At 38.5% G+C, this 20586-nt stretch overlaps 1 protein-coding gene across 2 annotated transcripts in view; it reads right to left on the bottom strand.

Moving 5' to 3' along the window:
* Positions 1–20586, bottom strand: part of SYT14 (synaptotagmin 14) — a gene marked incomplete at both ends in the record, with an annotated part of 78008 nt that overhangs the window by 30634 nt on the left and 26788 nt on the right. For both annotated transcript variants that reach the window (XM_080616148.1, XM_080616147.1), the window contains one exon: positions 15947–16165. In XM_080616148.1, coding sequence (XP_080472274.1) covers positions 15947–16165 — 219 coding nt within the window. The remainder of the gene's footprint in view (positions 1–15946; positions 16166–20586) is intronic.

The raw sequence follows: 20586 nt of genomic DNA, 5'->3' as shown, positions 1-20586 counted from the left end.
CTACTTTCTTAATATATAAATATATTAATATATATTAATATAGTTATATGTAAAACTGATACATAACTGATGTAAGTGCATGCTGCAAGAAAGGAAACTCTGATTAAGTAATAGGAAAAAACACTTTAAATGTGTCAAATGGAATGGAAGAGGTTATCCAGAAAGGCTGAGTAATCAACAGCCTTGAAGGTTTTAGGGACCTGAGCAACCTCGTCTAACTTTGGAGTCAGCTCTCTCTGAACCAGCCCACACTAGATGACCTCCACAGGTCCTTTGCAAGGACCTGCTGATCACTGGTTCTACAACACATACTGAAAACCTCAGTTTAATACTGTAATAAGGAAGGATAAATACAGGTATCTCAAATATCTATAAAGCTCCCTCTAACACAGCAGTTTAACAGTTCACCGGCGAGTACAACTCCCCTGCATATGCTAGTTGCATTGCGCATCCTGCATTAAACACATATACCTACCCGCATAGTACTTTCATTGTTAAAAACAATGCAAACCCCCCCAAAACACCACCACCACAAAAAACCTCACCCCCAAAGAAATACATAATACAAGGAGCAAAAGAGATTTGGAATACTTTGTAAACTAGAGGTGTTCTACTGCAGTGTACCTTGTGGCTGACTCGTTTTAGACAACATAGTCTCATTCACATTTTGACTTTGCTAAAATGAACATGCCAAGATACAGACGTAAGTTAAAAACACCCAACCAATAGTTGACACGCACATGGACATACATGTAAACACATACATGTACATACAAACACATCCCCATGGCCATGTGTAACAGGAACAACTGAAGTTTTATGAAATATTCAGTATAATTAAGAACACATTGAGGAAGCAATATCCATTACAAAATGCTGTTGTTAGACAACAAATATTGATCTTCATAATTTATCAAGTAAAAAAGCCTTAATTTGCTTGTTATTCAAACTTTAACAACAAGTCTGCTCAGATGGCAGAAAGAAAAAAGCCCACAGCATTTGCCATCGCTTTGCATTAACATTTTGACCAGTCAACAATTCAGCAGTGATGAAATGTGCAGTTTGATACGAAGTACGACAAGGCTATTTAAATAACTCCAAATAAGAAATGGGTATTGAAACATTAGAATTTTGATAAGCGATCACAGCTGCACTAGAATTAGTTTCTATAGCAACAGAGGAAATAATGTGGAGAAATGCACTGCAATACAAGATGGATTCCTTACAAACACTGCTGTTCAAATAGAAAACTTTAAAATCATTCACTGTATTAAAGTGTTTCTATTAAAATGGTTATTCAAATACCCTAAACCTTGTACTTCACACACTGTTCTATTTTCCTTCTCCAGGATTCAATTCTAGTCTATCCATTCAGGTTTCATACTGCATTTTCACACTTTGCCCATTGCTTACCTTCTTATTTCAAAATTAATTAAAGTGACTTATTCTGGAAAATACAGTACCTTCAATCTCAAACTAATCTGCATTTTCACTCCTTTTTTTATTATCTCTACCTAGAAGCACTCATCACATTGATTTTGCCAGCAGTGCACTCATAAAACATAAGAGAAAGCTTTGCACACGCTATTCCTAAGAAGCTGCATCACAGCCACGAGAATTAACATCAGTATGGAACTTCTGAAACTTGGGAGTCATATGAGACTTGCACTGGCTTTTATCAGCATGTGCTCTCATGTCCTAAGCATGATTAAGAAACCACAGCAAATCTATTAATATTCATGGACCGAATACCCAAAAGATGGTAACATAAAAGCTTTTCACTTGAGCGTATCTTCAGATTTCAAACGTTGCTCCTTTCTAACACTACAAGTTATTGTTTCATTGCATCATCTCTGAATCTAGCTATTTTTGGCAACTAATTAAAAGCATACGCCTGAACCTTTTATGTATTTTGCCCTTATAATGAGACCTATTACTCTGGCTTATTCTATCCTTTTGAGTTCCGAAGTATCTTTCAAGTTACCATGGCTACAAGTGATATGCTTTCTCCCACAACTGCTTTGTGTGCCTTATCAAACACCAGAAAAGTGACACAGTAGGAATCTGAGCCATCAATACAAGATGAATATCTAACCCCTTGAAGTGTTCCTCTTTCCCCCCCCACAAACAAGGAAAAAAAATGAGGTATGCCAGATACTAACCTCTGTAATAAAACAAACAAGCAGGTTCTTTGCTATCGGAAACCTCGTACTTTTGCTCAAGGGAAACACAATGAAAAAAGGTGCAGACAGAAAACAATTTACTCTGATCAGCCCTGAAAGTGTTCAAATTGAAATGGGAATACACAGAATCAGTCTGAGTTTGCTGGTAATATTTTGAGTTGAGAGAGTTTAAGCACTTCTAGATCGGCATATCCACTGGAGATGTAAAACACAGCAAATTTCAGCACATGCTTCAGAAAGGAGTTGCAGAAACACTGTATGCGACTCCAAGATTACACATAAATAGAGTAAATAAAGCTCTCTTAAACAGAAACTGTTTAGCCTTTTTATACCAATTTATTATGGACATTTTTAAAAGCAAATTGCATTCCAAAAGCTGGGAATGATTTGTACTAATCTGTGAAGAAGAGGGCAGTTACTAAACTGATTTTCCCATTATGTTTCTGTTTTCTGACCTCTTAAAAACAAAGGACCCTCCCACTCAGATAGGCAAAATTTACACTGGATTCAAACCCGAGAGATGATCTGAATATAATCTGAATTAATGTGTGAAAAGTAAACGGGAATAGCCAGAAGGAAAAATAAATTATTGTAATATGAGCTCGATACAAAATCATTCAGAACCATCTCCAAACTTTCAATGCATTAAATCACTGAAGACATCAGCTGCACAAATAAGTGCCATTACGGCAACTGAGAGCTAGCGAGCCAGAGAAAAGCAGGCAGGCAAATGCTGCTCTGGCCTTTTTTCCCCTCATTTATCTAAACTTGTCTTAGAATTACAGCAAAACACTCAACAAAAAAACTTACCTGACTTGTTGACCAACAAGGTCAGCCCTGCTTTAAAATAGAGAGATTATGAAGCATAGTATCTGAAGCAGAAACACTGAAGCATAAAAACCAGACTCTTACCCTTGTTTGTACTAACATGAAATACCCGTTATCATTTTGGACAGTTTTCTACAAGCCCATATGAACTAAAGACATTAAGTATTCTCATTTTTCTAACAGCGACAGTCTAAAGTTTGCATGGATTTCCTACAACGCATTTCATTCAACTTTTAAACTTAACTTCGAAATGTCTCGGGTTATGATGCTTCCTTCTGCACATGAAACCCATCCATAAGATGTTTTTACCGTGCACATTTGACTAGAATTAAACCTCTTCCCCCGTGAAGATTTCTTTTAAAGGTAACTGGAAGCTAGAGAACAATGCCAAGGAACTCAAAATTAACTGCTACGTTGTGCTATTAATGTACGTCATCTGCATTATCAAAATATTACTAATTCTATAGTTTCATATTGGAACCACTCACAAAACACCCTGAGCATCTGGAAGAGTGGAGATACTTACACAATGGCTCTGTACTCTTGCCATTCCATTCACCATTACACGTACAATAATTTCCCCTCTGCCTAATATTCTCCTGTATTATCTGCACTGTGCACAAAAGCACTCAAGAGATCCTCCATTCCTCTCTGAGGACAATCCAAGTGCAAGGCAGTACTTTTTAAGAAGTGACCAGCACTGATACCATCCTTCATAGTAAGAGTTCTTAAAGTTCTTCCTTCACAGACTCTCCAGTTGTCTGGAAATTGCCACTGTTGTTCCCTACATCTCTTGAGGTCAAAAGATTGCCTTTAACACGACAACTACTGGTTTTATTTCCAGATTCTCTGCTTTTACAGCCCTGTCTTGTTATCAGGAAGGAAGAGGCACCAGGAAAAGCAGATGATTCGGAGCAGTGGTTCTCATTGCCAGTGAGAGGAATTTGGTTCTGCAAACACTCAAAGATAACAGCTATTGTCAAACACAGTGATGAGTTTCTCTGAAGGACAGCATTAGACATTGGTCTCTTAACAGATTCTTCAGTTACAAGGGAAAACGACCATCAACTTGAAACAGCTTTTTAGATTATACCAGATCTACTCAAGAGTATTGGCCAAATTCTGTGTGGACGGACAATTCACGATCCAAGATTTGACAGGAAAAGAAAAACAATATATATCAGAGTAGTACAATCAGCTTCTTAGAATCACAGACTGGTTTGGGTTAGAAAGGACCATAAGATCACCCAGTTCCAACCCCCTGCCATGGGCAGGGACACCTTCCAGTAGACCATGTCACCCAAGGCTCTGTCCAACCTGGCCTTGAACACTGCCATCATTTTCAAGAACATTTACTTGCAACTTGTCATAGGATTATTTCTACACACCAGACTTTGGGTTTTCACTCAGCTCATTAAATTGCCACAAAGGCAACATACAAACAGAAATGCTTCGACATATCATAATCTTAACAAAAGGTGGCATAGCTGGCATCGTACTCATTTCACAGCTGTATGTTTCCTATAAAGATTCACAGGAACTTGGACAAAATGCTTAAAAAGACACTACCTGTTTTACATCCTACCAACATGGTGGTTTTAGTGCTGAGGATTTAAAACCCAAGTTTCAGAAGTCATTACACGTACTACTACTAAACCACAGACGGCTAAAATACAGTGATAAGCAAACAACAGATCAGATATGACAGTCACAGGAACTGTGAGATACTGGAAGCCACGGAAAGTTTGAGCAAAATCAAGTAAACAAAATCCCCTGAAGAAATGACTCTAATCCCTCTAATCTCAACCAATTTAAACAGGAATAGACACCGCATCTCTCTTCATGCCAACAGATGCAGAGCTGGCTCTGACCTTTCGGTTCCAAGTGTCTTTTCTGGTACAGATGTCAACTCTGCAGTAAACACGAGCAACCGTGTCAAGTCATGTACTGAGCTGTGTTTGTTCAGGCTGAGCATTTGCAAAGAAAAGGATATCACACCTGAAGTCAGTCTCTTGAAGAGATGAACCTTTTGTAGTTTCCTCCTCCCAGATTTGGATTTTTCAGATACACATGCTCTTATCAGCTCTATTTTTAACCTGCTGCTCATATAGGATACTTAAAATTCTGAACATGTTTACATTATCCATCCAGCAGGCTAATGGAACTGCATACCAGACAGTCATGCATAATTCAAATCAATATCCTCAGGCTTGCGACTCTAAGTCAAAGCTGCCTTTAAATAAGCTGGGTGTGACTTTAACATGAATAAAATGTACCTAATTTTTAACCTTTATCTGACAAATTGATGCATTTGCAAAGGAATGTCATAAATCTTCTTTAAAAATTAAACCAAACAGAAAATCACAGTAACTGAAAAAAACTCTTAAGGACAAAATTTAGATTGGTTCAACAAGACTGAGTGCAAAGGTTTCCAGGAGAAAGCTGGGTGGGTTTTTCTTTTAAGCTACATGTACAAATATATACATAAACCCACATGCTGGCAGAATATTAAGTGGTGTGGAAGGTCAGTGTAGCCTGATTGCCTGTTTATAAATTCAAAGATCAAGCCGTAATTGAATTGGGCACAGGTGACTCCCCACAAAATCATACACCCAGTTAAGCACGTCTGCTAGCTTCTCTCTAAGGACCAGAATCAGTATTTCCATAATAGAATCATTTTCCCTATGATTTTTCCTATGCGCTTTCATGAGACCGTGATTCCATCAAAGCACAGATTACCTTCAGCCACACTGAAATGACCAGGAGCGTGGCAATTACACTACTAAGGACCTATTTCCAGCTTACTTGTAAATACAGTGGAGGAAAGATAACTGGAAACAAAAACCCACCCCAGCCCCCCCCCCAACACCCCAAAGAACACTCACAATAAAAGGACATCAAGTTGCACAATATAACAGATCATGCTTTCCCTTTCCCCCGAGGAAAATATCCAGTAATTCCTAAAAGTTATCCTAACTTTATAACACAAAAGCGTTGTAAGCAGCAGGTAAGAGTTATTTTAATAAGAAAATAAAAATAAAGACAGATCTTTGCCTCCACAGAAGCTACAGACACATTTCATGTTGTTTACTAGGATACGATACAGTCCCAATAAATAATATACACAATTAAAGTAGCTCTGAAAATAGTCATCCTAACAATAAAATAACACGTTATTAGCTACAATTGGTAACATTATTCATCATGTACAAGGACAGAACATTCATTAAATAACTCCAACAGAATACTTACAATACGAGTTACAGTGTGCCTATGACATTGATACATATGCATAAGGAAAATAATCTACAATTACTACTACCAACCAAAGAGATGGTTGGAATGGAATGTGATCAGATGATAAAAACCAGTGCTAATGGTAACTGCTCTTCAACCTAGGGGAAAAAAGCACAACTGGGAGACAAACATTAGTCTCTAGTGTTAAAACTTCTGATTTTAACCTTTAAAGGTGACAAGAACTATCCATTTATCCACAGGTACTATGGAGGAAAAACTGAGCAACTGTTCTTCAGTAATATTCCTAAGGAAAGTTATAATAATGTTTGCAATTCTCATTTATGTAACAAGTACTGTTCCATTTTGCTGACCAAGCAGCAGTTGAGTACTGGGTCTATGCAGGGTAAAACTCTTCTTTTTCAATGCACTTAGTAAATGTCTATCCAGAGGTTTCCAGCCTACTGTTCAATCCTATTTCTCAGTCACTCCATCCATGAGAGAGCCATGGGATCTCTGCGATTAGGGTTAAGATGAACAAAACCAACCTTCTTTTGTCTATTCCGTGGGAATCTTTCAAAAGTCATGTCTCAGGGTATACATGCATAAAGATGAAAGAAACTGCTCCCTTATATCACTACATATACCATAATATAAAGAAAAAAGAATGCCTAGATCTCATAGGTTTTAGATCTATTAGCACAAAAAATAGCCAGCATTCAATGTGAACATTCAGAATCAGCAAAAGTGCTAGGTTCATCAAGGAAGTCATCTTTTCTGCTGATACAGTACCATATCTTGTGTTCATATAAAAAAATCAGTTAGGTGGATGTTATATAGAACATCTATATCAAATACAACGCCACAAGGAATAATTTCAGCCACAAATATCTAAGTGAACTTTTCCTAGGTAATGACAGATCTTGATCCTTTCATAAATTCCGGATTCAAATAGAAGAGAAACTCCTTAAAATAGTATGCTTACAATAAAATGGAAACTTTCCTGTAATTATTAATGTATGATTTACATGACTTCAGAGACATCACATTGCTAAGGGTGACTTTGTTCAAAGCCTTCACATCAACGCAAAGGGTATTTCTTGAAAGGCTTCAAAATGCTTGCAGGAAGAACCTAATTTGTGACATTGCTTTGCTCACTTGCGCACATCAGGAAAAAAAAGCTCTTTCCCATTGGAGGACAGTTTTTCCTCCTCTTTGGAGTTGGTCCAGCTGGAAAAGGAGTTCTCCTGTTGAAAATCTTAGCATCACTACTGACTTTGACTTAGTTACCACTTTCCTTCTCTCAGCACTAGATGACATGCACGCTTTAACAACACCTTTTTCCAGCATCTCTGCTGCTAACCATGGAGTAACTCCATGATTTCAGAATTATCCATTCTACCAAGCACTTTCATGTGCTTCATTCAGTTGACAAGATTGTGCACAACTTTGATGTCATCTATCTGGCTTTTAAACTCAACTTCCCAATGTAAATCCATTCTCTCCAAAACCACGTTTAAACTCGGACGCAGATCTCCTTTGCATTTAAATCCCAGGTTTACATCTTGCCACCTCTGTAACATTCCTCAAGAAACAAGTAAATATATACTTTCTACCCCTATTTGAGAATTCTGTCCATTCCAGGTATCCAGGCTTTCTAAACACTATGCTTGTCTGCCATTCATGCAGGTTAAGAACCATCACCATAACACAATCATAGACTAATATTTGAATTATTGCCATAAAATTTCCTTGCTATCAGGAACTTTTCAAAAGACAAAGGGTAACACTTTCTTGGGAAGAAGTAAAAACCAAAAAGATCTGAATTCTATGAAATAAGAGCCAAAGTTAGTCTTTATATCACCTTCATCTCTGCAATGATCAGTTGACTTTATTTTTAACGACCATTAAAAAAAACCCAAACCACAGCACCACAGAAATCAAGTAGAAAGCAACACAAATCAAGTCAGCTCTGGACACTGCTCTGCAGACCATCGAATTACAGAAGTATCTTTTCTACTACACAAAACTACCCCCAAAACATTCCCTTGCTATGGCAATGCATTAAACAGCCACACTCCCCGGGGGCCTCAAACCACAAGAAGTTCTCCAGTTTTTAAGGGCTTTGAGCTGACGAAGATCACTCCAATTTACCAATACATAAGAGGTAGGCATACACATACTCAGGGATCAGTATTGCATCACTGCACTCTCTCCGTTACCACATGAAGGTTTTTGATTGCTCTTAGAATAAAAAGTGTCAAGGGTAGATGCCTCCATGATAGGCATCAAGCATAAGGAAGCTGGCTCAACTACAGAAATAGTGTCATAAAACAACCCAACCTTTTTTCTCTCCCCAAAATCTCTAAAAAGAAGTGCATCAAGAAGGCTATCAATTGATAGTGCACAAGTTGTATCAGCTGAGATACAAGAGCACGAAGATCTGGAATATTTCGTAGCTGTAGCATGACTCAGCCTTCAAAAGACACTCTGAAATGTTTAGGAAACACTGCTTTGAAGATTCCTTAAGACTTGTTTCAAAGCATCTTTACTGAAGACCCTTTCAAAGTATCTTGATGAAAGTACCATGTAAGACCTGAGTCTACCCAAAACCTCAGGCCGAAAGGAATATTTTTGTTCCAATAAGTATTATAGCAGAGAGATCTCACAGGTAATCTGATCAAAGACACATCAGAGAAAAATGGGTGGCTCCCTTCTTCCTAAACACTCTTTTCCACTGTATTTCTAACTCCTTTCTTTAAAGCACATTAGAGGAAAAAGAGAAAAAAATAGTTAAGTTAGGATCTAGTAGTCAGTCTTCCAGTCTGAATCCTAGTTCAGAGCTCTTATTCCCCATCTTCTATGCCTGCAATTCTTTGCATCTGAAATGAACAGATAGATAGACCAATTCTGAGAGAACTTTGTGGACTTATTTTGCTGAACACGATACAACCATACTGAGGCCCTCACTCTATAATTTTGAAACAGTAAGTTTTCACTCACATATGGCTTGAAAATGGATCTGCTTATATGCAAGGAACAACAAGAGAAACTAGACTGGAAAACACACAGATATTAAGGGATTCACTGAGTAATCCTTTCTTCCTGTTCAGTGGCTTTGACCTTACCTTGATAAGTCTGAAGAAGTAGGACCCTACTTTATAGAAGGTATTGACTGAGGAAAACTGCCCCAGGTTGCTTTAACAAACTGGGGAGATTCACCTGTGTACCAGTTTTGAGGTGCTCATGGAAGAGCTTTTGGTGTTTACGTTGGGAAGACACTGAAAGAAAATCTCTATGTGTATTTCCAGGAGTTCAGTGAAGAGACTTTTCCCAAGACATGAAAACTAACCAGAGAGAAAGGAAAGGCAAAAAAAGCTGCATAAAGAAATCAGCTCCAAGAGATTCCAGAAGAACAGTTGCCTTCACGTGCAAAGATTGACACTGAGGAGCAAGGCAAACATATGTCCAACAGACACATCAACATAAAGTGCCGAAAGCCTAGAGAAGAATAAAAGTGGAAAAGATAAACTACAAAAATAACATCATACTCTACCTTCACAATATGGAAAAGATGGATAAAATCCAGTAGCATATGCCTGTGAGAGCAGCAGATTCTCATTTAAGACAACTTATGTTTTCTCACTGCAGTCTTTTAGTGCTTCCATATGTTTCCAAAAAACCTTGTGAAATGTAAGGCGCTTGGGCCAATCCCAGAAATAGAGCCTCTGAACAAACATGTCTTCAGCCATGGGGCTTTATCAATTGAGGAGTTACAAAAAGACTTTAAAATAGGCTAGAGATGGAACCTGGGGTTGTATTGAGCTGGTAAACTAAAGCTAAATAAAGTACATTAAGTACTTTACTTTAAAAAAGGCAAGCAAGCGAGCTGACTACCTTTTTCCATCATGATGTCACTTACTTTGCCTCAGAACTGGGAACAATCCCCCTTGCTCGCTTCCTAATCTGGAATGTTGCACGCTTGGCAAAGAAGTGAATTGGCCAAGCCATGCTTTAAGAAAATCACATATTAGCTATGAAAGTGCAGACTGTTTTATTCCCCAATCCTACCTGTCTTTTCCCAGGGGATTCAGAGAATCTTGATTTCAAAAGCAGAGAACCACCTACAGCTTTTGACATCTGCCTGCAAAACGTAATTTCAACGTATTTACCCCAACATTCCCAAATGTAAATATTGCCATTTTTATGAATTTAAGGAGCTGCTTCCTTAAAGAAAATACGTTGTGCTGTACTATGAAACTTTCAGAGGTAACAAAACCACAACAACTTGCCTGCATAATGCTTGAGTTTTTAAAGCTCAGGAAGCAGCCACTACTGGAGACAGAGAGGCCGGTTTAACACCACATTGTGCATCTTTTTGGAAACTGAAGTTATTAAGAAGGCACGATCACAACAACATAGATGCTAAATAATACTTCCAATTACCAAAGTACAATGAAAAACGCTGATTTTCAATTTAAAGGCTGTATACTTCCTTATTCCGATCAGTTTCAAACTCTTTGTTAGCAGAAACATGGTTTTATTTTTTGTGTGGTTTTTCCCTGATTTTTGGTCTTTATTTCCTGAAACAGATGTGTAATACCAGAGCCTGTATTAATTCCCTCTTCCAAAATATTATAAATAACTGGAGCACATAAAGGCAATACTACATATTCAACAGGGTAATAATAGCCTTTGAAATGGTACAGAATTAATAGAAGTAGGATGCACACTATCAAAACGAAAAGGAAGTTTTGGCAGGATATGTGCCAGGGCAAAGGAAAAAAGATGTCAGGAAGTATCCATACGTTACTGGACAACATGAGAGAGAACACAAAGACTATTATTGCATTAAATAAGATTTCAGACTTTGAGCTGACCCTAGAAGTCTGGGCCTGAGCACAGATACTGGCTTAATTCCACACACAGATACCAAGAAATACTGTAGTTATACAGGTTTCTCTTTTCTGTGATTAACAGTTTTGGGTCATTTGTGCAAGAATTGGAAATTTCAGGTGTGAACCTGTCTCCTGCACCATTTTTACTTGTCATCAGCTTGTTCTTCTAATGAATTAGCTTTTCCTTTAGAGACACTCTGGAATTACACCTGTCCATGAGGAGCTCACTGCTGAAGTTACATCGAGTGGATCAGACAGTGGTTATAAGCAGGTATTTGTGAACCAAAATTTAACACTCTAAATTCCTTAGAATGAAGTAAAGTGCTACTAGTACATTCCATGACCAAAATCTACCAACAAACCCTGCAAAAGGTACTGCTTTCTTCATTTAACTATTAAAACCATCTTACAAAATGCTGTGTCAGTTCTACGTAAATATGCTGAACAGGAAGATTAACATGGCCATCTAGAGGAGAAAAGAATGATGTGAAAACATACCACATGCATTATCAGGCTTCAGAATAAAACATTTTGAGAGGCATGCAGCCAGAAAATACATGTAATAAACTAATTATGTAATTGATAACAATTGAACCTTGAAATAATACGATCAGACATTTTTATGGTCTTAGTAATGCAAGCATATTAGTCTACATGTTTTTAGCAATGCAAGTAAAGCTTACAGGGTGTATTAATAAAGACAAGATGGTATTTTTGTCTCCTTAAATTGTGTGCGTGCACTGTTAAGTGCAGACACTCTGAACAAACAGATTTAAAGGGTGAGGACTGAAGCACAGAGTAAACAGTTATGAGTAAAACTGCTTATTGGCTCCTTTGAAAACACAGCACATTGTTGCAAGATACAGCATGTGATAGAGATTAACTCCGGAGAGAAAATAACATAGCTCTTTCTGGAAATGAAGTCATACTACTCTACCTTTGGTGGAAGTCTTAATGGTACCATCAGAGGCTGATTGACTAGCAATGAGCAGGGGGGAAACGGACAAAAGTGAATTCTGCCCTCTCATCACTTCACTGTAACACTGTCAAGCCCTGCTCACCATAGGGACTGATCAGTGCCTTAAGTGGGAAGTACAGCTGCAGTGTTTAAGTCTTGGAAGTAGAAACACTAAAGTATATGAGGAAATAGAAGCACACAAAGTCACATGTATTGTCAACTGTTTCTGAGATGGCATAAGTACACAGAAACACACTGTTTGCTCCCCTTCCTCTACAGAGAATTAAGAAATGGTTCTATCATTTGTCTTTACACTTCCTATAAATATAATTCAACAGTCATAAAGCCAAGTATGTCATGGAAGATTTCAGGATTCCGACGGCATCAAGTCTTCTACAGATTTAATTTGCAAGTTCAAGGAACAGTAAAGCTTTGAGTTTTAAAATTACACCTAGAAAGCACATATAGCATTGATGTTCTCCCTTTGGAATCAGAGGTTTTTAACCTCTATGTTCAGAGAAAGAGTTCACTGAACAACTGATGAACTGTTTGGTAGTGAAAGCCAGTCTCTCATTTAGTTCTGACTGCAGAATTTCTTCACGTGGTTTCCACCTTCCCATTTCATCACAGTTCTACTTTGGGCAGCTTTCCCTTTGTAATGGTTATAACATAACACGGCATACTCCGTCTTTTCCTCTATTCTAACACATTTTTATCATTGTGTAAAGATTCTTTCTTTCATGTTTGAAATCATTTAGGAACATAAGGAGTACTACCTCTAATTATTCTAGTGTGCCACCTTCAGGTCACTGAGGAGTGACAAATACTAGGCGGTTCATCTGTTTCCACATCCAATACAACAAAACTCTTCTTAATCGTATTGGACATAATTTTGTTGAGATTAATGGATTACAAACACGAGACTAAATCACTGCTCTGATTTGCAAGCATTCTGCAGAACACTGTAGCATGATTGCAAGCTATCAAATAACATTGCTGATTCTCCACTCCTTGTAAAACATGGGAAGAGAATGCTCTCACAAGCCACAGGAAAAGCAAAATACTGACATTAGTAAAGCTTTTTGCAAGCAGAAGCATGTGGTTAAAAATTTACAAGTTTCTAAGTTAGAATGTTTTGATAGTTTTTGCTTTGCAAGGTTTCTTTTTTCCAAACCCTGAATGTGCTCTCATTATACTAAATTTAATTTGCATACTAATTTTAGAGTGAATATGTGTGTGCATATATAAAAATGGGCTTAACATCCAGCCAGCTTCCTGAATGGAAAGCGTGTTGAGAAGGGATAGCAGCTGGCAGCAGATATCTTTAGCAATACAAGAAAAAATGAAAGAGGAGGAGAAGGGAAACAGTTGTAACTTTCCTGATTCAATTCTTGGACTTGACATCAGGGTCCTTGTGTCTTAGATTGTAACTATAATGTAGAATATGAATGATAACGTAGAATAGAATGATTTGGGTTGGAAAGGACCTTAAGATCATCTAGTTCTAGACCTTAAGATCATCAGTTACAATGAGGTGTAACTGACTTAACACCTTCCACTAGAGCAGGTTGCTCCAAGCTCCTGTGTCCAACCTGGCCTTGAACACTGCCAGGGATGGGGCAGCCACAGCTTCTCTGGGCACCCTGTGCCAGCGCCTCAGCACCCTCACAGGGAAGAGCTTCTGCCTTAGATCTAACCTGAACTTGCCCTCTTTCAGTTTGAACCCATCACCCCTTGTCCTATCGCTGCAGTCCCTGATGAAGAGTCCCTCTCCAGCATCCTTGTAGCCCCCTTCAGACACTGGAAGCTGCTCTGAGGTCTCCACGCAGCTTCTCTTCTCCAGGCTGAACAGCCCCAATGTTCTCAGCCTGTCTCCATACGGGAGGTGCTGTAGCCCCTGAGCATCCTTGTGGCCTCCCCTGGACTTGCTCCAGCAGCTCTATGTCCTTCTTAAGTTGATACCAGAACTGCACACAGTGCTGCAAGTAGGGTCTTGTAAGATTTGCAGACTGCAGTTCTCATAGAATTGTAGGACCAAGCAGGTTGGAAAAGACCTTAAAGATCATCAAGTCCAACCTTTACCCTAGGACTGCCAAGTCCACCACTAAAACATGTCACTAATTCATTCCACAGAAGAGGATAAAAGTCATCACCTATGAATTTTGGTGATCTGAGAGGATGCTGAGGAAGAAAATGATGAAAACAAAACAAAACCCTGCAATACAGGCCACCACAATAGCTTTGGAGCTTGTATCTCATAGTAAAAAGCTCAGATGAACTGGGAACTTTTCTCTGAAATGATGAACTAGGGAGGGGAAAAAGTTAATCTGAGCAATTGTGGAACACAAAGAGGAATATTACATGTTCCTTCCACCATGGATTATTTTGTGACTACTTCAACAACCAACCTCAACAGTCTGCAAAGAGACAAATACACAATTCCGGGTATCTGAAAGTACTCGTCCTGTATAATTTCAATCTGGTATTATTTGCTAATAAGTACAACTGGGTCTTCCATCACCTGTTAATACACATCACCATTCTTTCAGAGCCGTGACATAAGCCACAGAAAAATCAGTATCTTTCACATTACCCCAGCAACGCTGTTGATAGATCTCAGGAGATATAAAACCCAAACATGATTCTTCCGCTATCCCTCTTCCTTCCTATCCTTGTCCATCACAGTGTCCAAGGATCAGATCTTACCACCTGCTCTCACCCCTGCACCTCCTTCCCTATTTGCTGGAGCTCAGACTCCCAGCCTTCCTATAAGATCACAGCAAAGGAAACAATCAATATTTCTGATGATCAGGAAATAATCCTCTTACTCCGCAACTTACTTCAATCATGGCTTTCATATCCTTTGAGTCTTAACTTGGAAGCATGAATGAGCATGCACTGATTTCAAATGTCAGTGGCAAACAGACTTTTATATAATTTAATTGCATCACATAGTAGAAACTTGAACATTCGCAAGCACTTCCGGACTGTTCAGAACATTTGAGGACAGATATCTTTTGATTACATGTGTCATATTACATGAAAATATCAATTAGTAAAAAACCTTTGCATTTTAACGTATTAAAAGAAGACCAACAAAATATCTTACTATAACACAGCATCTATATCAGAATCTGACTTTTATGTAACAAAAGCTCACTTTTCATCCTCGAAAACAGCCATAGACACAGTTCTCACATATTTTCAAGCACAGAAAGCATATTGACACAATACTGACAGCAGAATTCTTCGCCTCATGGTGACGCCTATCAGGTTGTCACCCTAACTTAAAATCAAGAAATATATACCACAAAGGAAACAGCCAGAGTTATTAATGTCATGGAAAAAAAAGATATTAATCTAATCTTTGCAATAATTTCTTCCTGTGATTTCAAAAGAAGATAAGATGCAGAACATTTCAGTAACGCACACTGCAAGGACCATATGCACTGTAACTGATAACCAACCAATTCCAGTTACTCTGCTATGGTGACAGCTTATCAATAGATGAGTAACAGGTTGTCTTTGTATTTATACCACAGAATTCATCAAGAGTTGCCATACTTCCTTCCTAAATCAAAACCGCTTTAAATTCCCCCCCGAACAGAATTACTGATGATAAAATTGCATAAAATTTCATATAACAAGGTACTACATCACTTGCATGAATGTGCACAAGTCTCTGCCATTTTATCTTTGAGCATGCACAAATATAAAAGGTATCTGGATATGTCTTACAGACATTGACTATTTACCAGTCAAGCTGTACGTGTCTCTAGGACTTACTTATCCAGAACATCATTCTGAAATCTGGAATAAAAGGAATGCTTTTAAATCACTCTTACCTTCATCTATTGAGGCTTCACTACTGTATCCATCATATTCTGCAGACAGGGGACTATATTTTTGTCTGGTTTCCCATACATAGTTTTTTTGCTGTCTGCCATCCACCACTGGCAGCCTGGAACTCTGGGTTCTAGACAAGGCCTCATGATATTTACCCAGTGCTTCATCTTCGCTCTCAGATGATGAACCATGCTGGTCTTTACTCATATAAGAGTTGTCTGTTCGAATAAAATAAAGCAAATGGACTACAGCTCAAAACAGAATACAAGAAAATAACCATAAAAGGTTATAATTGAAGATATTTAAACTATTTCAAGTAAAACTTCTCTAATATTTTTAAAAGATCATCTTGTTGTAATTACAACTGTTATGTGATTCTGTACTTGGTGAGAGCTATTTTTATTTTCTAGAAAACCTGAAAACTCATTAAGCCCCCAAAAAACATTCGAAAACTTATTCAAGAGAAAATGGATCAATTTATGTAAGGCAGCACACACTCAAGCTCTTGAAAGCCTTCATTAAGTAAGAAAATGCTTAAAATACTTTGTGTAAAGGAAATCCAACACTATCCAACATCACATTTGGATACCTAACATATCAAAAAGGCAGCTCCTCATCCTCCATTTCCAGCTGATTTTTGCTGCCAGCATGCAACAGAGAAATGAAACCAATTGACGAGAAGCCCACAACAAAGTCATCTTAGGTTATTTATGTCAGTAGTGCTTAAACTCACAGTAACAAATGGGAAAATGCTCATGAAAGATGTTTTCATGCACAATATTATTTAACTTACAATAAACAGCCACTTGTTCCATAACTGACATTAATGAAGATTTTCATTGCAGACATCTGGCAACAGCAAAAATTACACGGAAGAATCTATCTAGTTAATTCTTTGATACCCGCTCCATAATGCCCACTCCTGCTGCCAGCTTTCCCCAACTACATCTCCAGCATGACTTCCTCCCACAAGTCAAAGATTCAGCTGCAGCTTTATTTCTGTAAAAGGAAAGTTTCCTCCTCCTTTTTCCAAACCTCAAATAGATCCCGTCCAAATTTAACACACCATGCAGAGGTTCTGTACATCTCAAACACTAACAGGAATTAAAACAAGTTCATCTAAACTCACTAAAGGTCAGCATTACCACTACCCTGAGAGCCAACCTCTGCAGCTATATGATTTGTCAATGGATTTCCATTACCAGCAGAGCTCTGAGAGACCAATAATGCTGGTTTTCAGCTCCTGAGTCTGCAAGGGACTATTGTCTAATACATTATCCAGCCGTGCTCAACCCCTTTGCCACTGCCTGCTTTTACACCACCTGCCCAGTCCCTGTCCTTAGCTCTAGTTCTGCATTTCTGCTCCCCTTAGTCTCCACCTTCATGCCCAGTCAATCTCACTCCTCTGCCTGGCTATTGCAAGTACAGGAGGAATTCAGCTTGTCCATAATTCAGCCCTTTAAGTAACTCAACCTATGGCAGCCATCTAGTCAAGGGTCTGCCTCTTCATACTACAGAGGTCCTTCCCACGTTGAGGGAAGCCTCTAGAGTAGATGAGTAAACTCATGTCCCATTGAGGTCTATTTCTCCCCTGTACTCACAAAGAAAAGCCTATGCTGCAAGTTTAGGTAAGACATGTTTTGCAAAATTACATTTATATGAGTAGAATCTTATCCTAAATTCAGGTCTCCTTGCCCCATACGCCAGGTTCCTGCTCCAAGCATCCACTTTAGGTCTCTTAAGGGGATTTCTTCTTTATTCTCCTTGTCTATTCAATCACAGATTCTCTTTACTTGCACCTAACCAACTACTCCTGTAACCTTAGTCCTTCACCCTTAGTCTCTCCACCTTCAGATAATGTTATCAGTTCTCTTCCTAGCTGTCACTCAGCCTACTTCAAATCCCCGTCTACCACTTGCATCATGTCACAGTTGTTCAGGAAGCTTCTGTCCTCGCAAAGTCATGTTTATTCTCAACCCTACTAAAGGACACTGGAAGTTTGAACAGAAACTAAGTATCATAAAGCAGGATAAAACCTGCTCTGTTCTTCCACTCCTACACTGAAGCATATGAGTGCAAATGGAACAGTCAGTGCACATAATAAGCAAATTATAACAAGTGTTTACTCTGCCTTTTCAAATGGCAAAGCTTCCAAAGATTTACAACTTGGTCAAACTCACATGTTTTTTACATAGGAGAACATGGGCATCTCTGACATGAGAAAAGCTCTCTCCCACACTTCAAGTACATATTCCAATATACAAAGGTGTCACAGCATCTTAGTGAAGCAGACGTGAAAGCTACTTATTTCTTTACACTGATAACCAGCATGTTTATCCCATATTTTACTCCTGGGAACAGTTTTACAAACAAAAAAACCCCCCACCAAAAGGATCTCAGATAGAAAGCATGCCAAATTTCAGCCCAAGGATTTCAAATGTGGCAACTAGTTTATAGAATCATAGAATAGTTCGGGTTGGAAAGGACCTTGAGATCATCCAGTTCCAACCCCCCTGCCATGGGCAGGGACACCTCACACTAAACCATGCCACCCAAGGCCTCATCCAACCTGGCCCTGAACACTGCCAAGGATGAAGCATTCACAACCTCCCTGGGCAACCCATTCCAGTGCCTCACCACCCTCTCAGTAAAGAATTTCTTCCTTAGATCCAATCTAAACTTCCAGGAAACTGAAAACACACTCTTGAAACGGAAAGCGTCAGGAAACCTCAACTGCAGATGGTGCTACCAGTTCTACATGCAATGCGTTTGTAATCCTAATTTAGTCTTTATGGGAAAACTGGTGACTTAAAAGAGCAACTACATCTTTCAACTTGAATTCAAGTGTAACTGATATGGTTCTTCCCATTGCATGGATGACTATAAAGCAAGTTCAGTTCCACTGATCACTTACTGAAAATATCACACCAAGCAGGATATATTCTCTGGCTAGCAGATTCATTGAAAGAAACTGCCCGGAAAAAGAAGTCTCTTTTGCTGGTACAGGAATAAAATCCTCTACCTCATAGGGCCCTCAACAGGTTGAAACCTGCCACCTAGCAAACTTCTACAGATTTCCACAACTCTAATTAAAGCAGGGCATAGCAGGAATAAAATCTAGCACCATCAGTATTAGATGCTTTATTTATCATGACAAAAAAAAGTATTCACAAATAGGAAATCAGGTTCATGAATCAGTCTGCATAAAGAATGGAACAGTGCAAAACAGGGTAGCAACATGTTTGAAGGAAGTGCTGAAAGTCCTGTCTCTAATAATACACTGACATTTGTAAGCATTCAGAAGTTCTCTGTGATACCAGGTGTTCTTTCTCCAGTTCCTAGCATAAAACAAGAAGGATGCACACTGTCATGCCAAGTCCTGAAACAGACCTGAACTTTAACCTCATTAAAGTTAAAACACAAGCTATCCATGCAAGCATGTTTTAAACGAACAATATAAATCTGTTTCTCAGGGAAAACCAGCTCCTTGCGGATTAAAAAGACCCTCCAGGTTTTACACCTCTCCACTTCTCTTTTGATTTTGTCATTTTAGCTGGAAGCTTGCCTAAGAGAACTCATGTTGTTAGTAAAAACTTCCCTTTACTTGGCTAACACAGGTCGTATGTAATTATTAACCTACTGAAAGCTATTCATTTGCTTATCATGGGATGTCAAATGCCACTTTTGATAAGAGAATATGGAATCATAGAATATCTTGGATTGGAAGGGACCTTCAAGGTCATTCAGTCCAACCCCCAGTTTCTGAAACACACAAGGAAAAAAATATACTTCACAAATACTGTATTACATGAAGAAGTAACAGATCAGATCCCAGTTTATCACACAAGCATGGAAACCACCTCTTACATCAAATTCAAAACCCCTTTGTATTACAAAAAAATCAGTCATTTCTCTACAGAAACAGCAGCTCCGGAAAAGCCCGTGCTGCATTCTAAAACTTCACTACACAGTCTGCACGACTGTGTGACAACGCAAGGTTTTACTTGTTACTTACAAACTACTAGTGCAATTCCATTGTCATATTGCTTAAGACTGGATGTTGAAGCCAGCGCACACAGCATCCATATCAACAACACACAGGTTTTCTTTGTAAGACTGCAACTTTAAGACAAGCCTTACTCAGTTCTATCTATACTTAAAATCACTTAATTGCCTCTTCTCATTGAGTTTTGTGTCTTGAAATCATTATCTTGCATATCCCAGAAATACATTCGGCACATCTACCACAGCGTCAATGCAACAGTATCTATTTCTTTTGCAATGCTTTTAAAATACACAAAATAAAAACCACTTTCACAGAACGAGTGTTCCTTTCCAGTATTAATCCATAGTTTTCAAAAGAAACCACACCAGGCACTGCAGAGAAAGTGAGAAAAATTGTATAGAGGAAAGTTAGAACATAGGAAATGCATCTATTAACCAGCTCCTTTAAATCATACTTGAAAAAGTAGTTAACTTCCAAGAAATAGCAATACAATTAGAGAAAGAAGCACTGACAAAACTGCCTACATTCATCCACAGGAAGCACTATTATTAGATGTGTAAATTAGGGGAAGAAAGTAGTAAGTATCGGAAGTTTCAGGAAAGGCTGAAGAACGCAGTTTGCTGATGGACTCCT

Source organism: Psittacula echo (assembly GCF_963264785.1).
Source record: "Psittacula echo genome assembly, chromosome: 4".
In the NCBI taxonomy this organism is placed as follows: Eukaryota; Metazoa; Chordata; class Aves; order Psittaciformes; family Psittacidae; genus Psittacula; species Psittacula echo.
This window is presented reverse-complemented; position numbering and strand designations above follow the sequence as displayed.